Here is a 7,513-nt window from a genome sequence, read left to right as displayed (position 1 = left end):
CGTCCGAAGCAGTAACTGGTTAATTTCCTCTAACTGGTTTGATACTTTGAGTTGCCACGGCTCGGCTGTCGCAACGATGATAAAACCTACAGAGAAACCCCGTCAGTTACTTCCGTGGCTTCTCCGTTGCGTGCTGGACTGGTAAACGGAGGGTCGTGGGTTCGAACTGGGGTGGGGTGCTGCAATTAATTGATGCAATAGACAACAGTGACATATCTATATTTGTTACTAAAAGTTATTTAATCAATACGTTTAATCAACATTGCAATTTGAATCTGTGCAATACAAAGTATTCAACTTTACCCTTATGATTAAACACATGTGTAAATGTAAAAAAACAGCTATTGAATCATTTTTAAAGTTATAAAAACATGTGGTTTTATATGACATGACTGTATGACTTGTAGACCTGCCTGCATGCTTCATTAAATTCAATCTGACATTAATGTATTATTGGCCATAAGCAATACATTAAATGTGTCAAATATTTGAGTGTTCCCCATCCTACAAACAATCTCACACTGCTACTCGTGTGTTTATTTTATTTTATTTCAATGTTTAATTACAGTTTAGGCATTTAGCATGCACTCTTAATCCAGATCCAGGAATTAGAGGATAAACCTCACATTGCCCAAATAGTTGAATACAAAAATGAATCAATACATTTAAAACTCAAAACAGTAACATCTCTAGCACCCTAGAAACCGCAGATGTTAATCTAGCATTGAATTATTTGTAACGCTATTGTAAATGTACATGCCCCTTTTAAAAAGCAAAGAATACAAGCAAGATCTAGCCCTTGGTTCTCTTATGAGGTCTGAAAAAAACATTAACATGGTGAAACACATCTTGATGACCAAGTTGTGTTTCACCATGTTAATGATTATTTTCAGACGTCCAGTTCTAGGAAACACAAAATGGGGGGACATTTGTATTATTTCCACACAACAGCTCTAGGTATATTAATGACAATAGTAAAATGTTGAAAATGAGTGGAATGCCCCTTTAAGCAGCTAAGAAATTATTTCAAATCAGCTGTTAAAAAATTGTAAACTCAAACAAAAAAGCTACCACACTACCTACACATGACATGTGAACGTCGGTCAGTGTATATCGTTTCTGACCCAAATGGTATTTAGCACAGCTTTTAACAAACATGTTGCTGCAGCAGGTCAACTCTTTGAAAATGAGGATATATTGCAAATATACCCAAATATCCACGTATGGATGCTGAAATACATGTCTCTCATACGGAGAGGCACAGCTCTTACTTCTCCCTGGAACCGTTTTCTTTGTTCTTACTGTACCCCTCTGCTCTCCATTGACTCCAGAAGGTCAACAGGGGAGGATTGTTTAGACCTCTTTTTCTTAAATTAACTGATCCATTAATTGCAGAGAATAAAACACATATTTTGAATCTTTCTGTGTCAACATGCATAGTACCCAATAGGCCTATATGGAAAATAGTGTATAATATATACGTGTATACATTTACACATAGGCGAGATAGTACTGTATAAGGACGCATTCTTCTACTTTGGTATTTTGCGCATTTGACTGGCCTCACAATCCCGCCTAGTGTAACGGGAGGGAATTTGTTCATTTCTGTCTAATAAAGTATTCAATCAATCAAACTCTTGTCACAATGTTTGCAGTGGAAAGGTTTTTCTTCAGCATGGTCATGTTGGTCTGTCTTTAGGTTACCTAACACTCTCAAGCTATTGCCACAATGTGTACAGTGGTAAAGTTTTTCTCCAGTGTGGACACGTCTGTGTCTGTTCAGAGAACCTGACGTGGTAAACCACTCGTTACACATTGTGCAACGGAAAGGTTTTTCTCCAGTGTGGATACGCAGGTGTGTCCTCATTGAATACGACCGATTGAAACTCTTGTCACAAAATGCACAGTTGAAAGGTTTTTCTCCAGTGTGGATACGCTGGTGTTTTATAAGATCACTTGACGTAGTAAAACATTTGTCACACGTTGTACAATGGAAAAGCTTTTCTCCAGTGTGGATACGCTGGTGTGTCTTCAGTTTATCTGACCGATCAAAGCTCTTGTCACAATGTTTACAGTGGAAAGGTTTTTCTCCAGTGTGGATGCGCTGGTGTGTTTTCAGAGAACTTGCCACAGTAAAACATTTATTACAGAGTGTACAACAGAAAGGTTTTTCACTAGTGTGGGTACACTGGTGTGTCGTCAGTTGACCCGAGTTATTGAAACTCTTGTCACATTGTTTACAGATATGTTTTTTCCCTGTGATATTGAGGACGTCTATGCACCCTTTTAGTTCTCCTGGCTGAGTCTTGCTAAACTGTTGATGACGCTGAGATCTCGGTTCCTCTGTGTCTCCTTGTCTCTTCCTGCTTATAGAGCTGGTGTTTGAAGCCGACTGACCTCCACTGGTCCCATCCCAATCATCACTGTCTTCAGTGACTTCAGTGTCAGATTCTACTTCAACTTCAGAGCAGTGTGAAGACATGTCTTCATCCCCATCTTCACTTTTCACTGCTAGTAATGTCAACGTTGATCCAGCAGGCTCCTCTGGTCTTTGGAGTAGCTCCTCCTCTTCATCTTTAATGTGTGGAGGCTCTGGTTCCTCCTGGATCAGACTGGGGCTGCTCTCCTGTTTAGGGGAAACCTCTTTACGCACAACCATGTGCAGGATGTCTAGGAGCAGAAACATAGAACATGATAGTCAACACTGGATTTCGAAAATGTAAATCCTTCCATTTTTCGAACTTACAATTATTAAGTACAGGTTATTACAGGAGGTTCTGGAAAATGTCATTCTGAAAAAAGAAAACAGGCTAGCAAAAGAATTAACTCACCCGTCGCCAATTGCGCCTTTTGACGCCTATTTTCGTATGTACCTTTTTTAATATCAATTGATTACGGTGATCACCTGTGTCTAGTATGCGCTCATAACACACACAACACTGGCAACACAGTTTTTAGAAAGCTAATATCTCTGATTATTCTTTTGGGGTAGGGTCAAAACAAGCTTGATTTGCATCTCATTTCTCTAAACGATAGGATCCTTGCTTACGAACAGTATTTTTCTTTGGGTTGATTAAATGACAATCGCGGGACATGTTACATAGCAGTTTTACTTCCTGACTCGCAGTGTCCAGCCAAATGGGCTTTCAGGTGTCCACCATTAAAAATGAATGGACGGCACTCTAAACCTTCCACCAGATGCTGCGCTGTTGGCGGTAAATTGGCCGCCAATGATGTTGTTGAGTTTTCCTTTCCTCTATTTATTTGTGTCTTTTCCACAAACTGATACATGACTCTAATGTGAGTCAGCTCACAACGTTAGTTAGTTTCGGGGTTTTTTGTATATTTTAATGATGGCTCTATGCATATCGAGATATTATCATTGTCATGATATTTTTGCAAATATTATCATATAGTGAAAATTAGATATTGTGGCAGGCCTTTAACAGAACAAAGTGTGTGTGTGTGTGTGCGGCGTGATTTCTTTCTACGTCCGTGATTAGACATGGTAAGGCCCCGCCTGCCTCTGATTGGCCTACAGACACTGCCCGTCTTGCCTGTCCTCCGAGATGCAAGGCTACTCCGTGGTGGGAAATAATACAAGTACAAGAGAATGGCAACACGCGACAGTAACTTGTAACTTTATTTTTTGTAGAAGAGGCAAACCAATAGTTTGCACCGTTTGCTTTGATTTAATAATTGATTGAACAACTATGATTTGATTTAAAGATAAAGATCAAGGGAAAAGAGACCTTTTTACAGTACAATAATGTTTCAAGTTTACACATGTAGATGTATGCAAATAAACAGGCCAGCGGCATAAACAATATTAGTTTGCCTCTTCTACAAAAAATAAAAGTTACTGTCGCGCGTGCCAAGCTGTCATTCTCTTGTATTATTTATTTATTTCCTCGCCTCGCCTCACCCAGCCTTTCCACCACCTCAGAGGCAGGCTGGGCGAGTGGGCGTTACCATGTCTAATCACGGACGTAGAAAGAAATCACGCGTGTGTGTGTGTGAGAGAGTGAGTGAGTGAGAGAGAGAGCGCACACAAACGTACCGAGGTGTGGGTGGTCTTCAGGTTCCTCCTGTTTAATAGAAATGTCCCTGGAAGAGTCTGGAGAGTTCATCTTCACCTGCAGTCTGGACTCCACACACTGGTCTGAAACCATGCAAGTGAATGATGACTTTGAGACATAGTGGTGTCAACAACAACAATAATATTATTTGCAGACGGTAAAGGGAAAATGGCCTCTCCAACATATCAAACTTGGATTCAAAGATTGTGGGATTTATGTATTATTATTATTAGGGAAGAAATCACACTTAATTTAAGCTTACACAATGAAATAAATATATCAAAAGATGGACTCCTGCGATGCAAAAAAAAAAAAGAAAAGTCTAAAGCAGTGGTTCTCAACCAGTGGTCCGGAGACCACCAGTGGTCCTTAACCCATTTAGACCGTAGGATGTGTGGAGCCATCCTAGCTAATACAACCGATGGATTGCGAGGACGTGTACACGCGTCCTAGCGCTTTTTCATTTATATCAAACGGGAAAACAAATATTTGTTTTTCTGTTATGTTTGGGTTGTCCTATCTTTCTGCACCATACTCCTTGCTGTTCGCGCATGTGCACTGCCGTTCACTTCCCTGTTTAGCGCTCAGAAAGAAAGGCTCGCTACGCGTAATCTAGGGAGCTCTCCGTGGTTTTGACCAGATGACTTAATTTCTGACTTCAACATGTCTCTCGCCCGGAATATTAACGCTTCTAGAGAGACTTTATCGCAATCATCATAAGGTAAGCAAGCAACATTATGCCTCCCGGTTTTTGTACGGAACGGAGGGGGGGGGCTTCAGAGTAAAAGCTGCCCCATCTGCCCGGCACCCCAAAACTCCTATTTTTAAAGAAATCCCGGCACTGATTGTGTTAAAGTTACACTTCACCCTTTTTGTATATATATAAATATATAAATATATTAATGACGTTTAGAAGATTTAGAACACTTTCCTGGGGGTCTTTATGTGTGTAATATGTGGTTTTAGATATTTTAGATTTTAGCAGTGACTTCCTGGACCAGTGTACTTCCTGGACTACATGTTTGTCTTGTCTCAGTAAGACAGCCCTCCCCATAGATATTATAAGAAATAGATGCCTCATTTGCCGCTGCAGTTCATTGGAGCGACGTGTATCCCAATGAAGGCGGAAGTGCAGTGCTGAAGGCTTTTTTTTTTTTTTTTAACAAATCTTTATAACAATCATGACAATATACATTACAATACAAAACAAGACAAACAAACAAACACAAACAACAAAGTTATTAACAATACAACATCAGAGCCAGGGGGATTAGATTACTAACAGAAAACATTAGAGTGAACACAAAGCAACAGTTCTCCGCAGCTTTCTTATTTAGAAGTGCTGAAGGCACACTCACTGCTCACTGCTAAAATCTAAAACCACATTACACACATAAATACCCCCAGGAAAGTGTTCTAAATCTTCTAAACGTCATTAACATATTTTTTTGCAAAAAGTGTCCCTTTAAGGGGGTTCCAGGTGGTCCCCACGTAATGGAGAGTTGGTAACCAAATGGACTCTTAAAGAGCATCGCAGTCCAGCCCCCTTTCATGACGTCCATAAAAAATATATAAATAAAGGCGAAAGCCACAAAAAAAAAACATTAATATACAATAGTGTTTAACATCTGTACAAGAAGTGTAGGCTACACAATTAGAGAATGTAGAATTGTTATTTTGATCAACGTTTGGCTCTCCGTGGACTTATACTGTTGAGTGTAAAATGGTCCATTTGGTTTCATTTTACGCAAAATATAATTTAGTTTTGGGTCTGAGAGGCTAAATTTCATCAAATGGTGGTCCGTAGCTTAAATTCCCAATAAATAATGGACATTGATATGAAAAGGGGTGAACGTATATTCTAAAGTAGGTTCTAAAGTAAATAAGGTGAAAGTAGCCCATCTATTTTCTAAAGGTTTCTGATTAAATGACAATGAATTACGCGTAAAGAGTTAAATTATTGTTTAACGTCTGTACAAGAAGTGTAGGCAACACAATTAGAGAATGTAGAAGAATTGTTATTTTTGATCAACGTTTGGCTGTTTTCTCTCCTATGGTACCAACATCAATACAGCATGGAATTGTGGACACAATTTAAGTCTTGGGTCTGAGAGAGCTTAACAAATGGTGGTCCGTGGCTTTTGATTGATTGATTGATTGAAATATGTATTAACAGTTTGCAGAATTACAGTACATTTCAAGCACAAACAATACGATTCAGATTTTACGGGGGCCAGTTTCGAATTGCAGCCGTCCGTAGGTGCCCTTTGAGAGCGGTTTTGAAGGAGTCAAGGGATTCGTATGTCTTAATGACTGTTGGTAGGGCGTTCCACATTTGATTGATTGATTGATTGAAGAATTTATTAACAGTTTGCAGAATTACAGTACATTTCAAGCACAAACTCAATACAAAGGCTGTTTGGACGACCCAATTAAGCATTACACTTGTTTCCAATAGGGTCCACCATGTTCAAATCATCAAAACATTTAGAGACGTACAAATAGACACTTCTATAGACAGAACAGGAATTCATCATATATTTTGGTGGCATAGGAGCGAAAAGAATTTAGTCCCTCGTTTGTGCCGAAAAATAAATAATGAACATAAAATATTATGAAAAGGGTTGAATACCACTGGTATCAATGATACCACACACACACACACACACACACACACGACTCTAGAGCAGAGGTCTACTCTACTCGGTACAGATAATAGTTCTTTACTCACTGTCTTCTCAACACGTCAGATGAACTTTAGAGTGAAGCTCTGGTTGCTCAAAGCTCTATCTGGGTTGTCCTCGTTGTGTCTTCAGGTTGAAAACGGCAGACTGTCCCTCGACACGTCCAACTGGGTTAAGAAAACGTATTGTTTACTAGTAATGGACGGACGAGGGATGAGCTTTAGCATTAGCATTAGCCCACAAAACAAACATACTTCGTGTGTAAATTCCCCCAGTGTTCACAACGCGCCAGCCTCTATAGTGTCACTCTTTACACAGACTATGGAGCAAAGACAACCTCAGACACAAGTTACACGCAATGGTTTGTGCTGAAAACTGACATTTTATGAGACAGACGTTATCTCTGTTTCATGTCCGTTCACACTGCTCTGTAAGTGAGCTAGGATAAGATAACTACCATAAGACTTCCGGTGGCCGAGCTTATCAGAATAAAAGTATCCGCGAAAGTAAACAAACAATTAATTGGCACAAACAATAAATTAAGCATTTAAACGAAAATCAAAACATATTTCTGTGTATTTTATTAACATTTATAACATTAAAGGACCATTCACCACTTTTCAATTTACCTTCATATAATTGGCCCTCACGAATGTTCTTGATAAAATGCCACCATTTTTTCCTACTAGTCGTCTCTTGGGAGGGCTGTGGGCAGTTCAGATACACGTCCACCAGTGACATCAGCGATGG

General features: G+C 39.4%; 1 protein-coding gene across 1 annotated transcript; it reads right to left on the bottom strand.

Annotated features, from left to right (window-relative positions):
• Positions 1 to 532: 532 nt before the first annotated feature.
• On the bottom strand, positions 533 to 7,200 carry LOC306924561 (uncharacterized protein). Its single transcript, XM_079503128.1, has 3 exons — positions 6,811 to 7,200; positions 4,061 to 4,162; positions 533 to 2,670 (listed from the first exon to the last, which is right to left on the bottom strand). Exons 2-3 carry the CDS (start codon positions 4,128 to 4,130, stop codon positions 1,622 to 1,624), a joined length of 1,119 nt encoding a protein of 372 aa, XP_079359254.1. The 5' UTR covers positions 4,131 to 4,162; positions 6,811 to 7,200; the 3' UTR covers positions 533 to 1,621.
• Positions 7,201 to 7,513: the final 313 nt, after the last annotated feature.

Source organism: Electrona antarctica (genome assembly GCF_951216825.1).
Source record: "Electrona antarctica genome assembly, chromosome: 6".
Lineage (NCBI taxonomy): Eukaryota > Metazoa > Chordata > Actinopteri > Myctophiformes > Myctophidae > Electrona > Electrona antarctica.
This window is presented reverse-complemented; position numbering and strand designations above follow the sequence as displayed.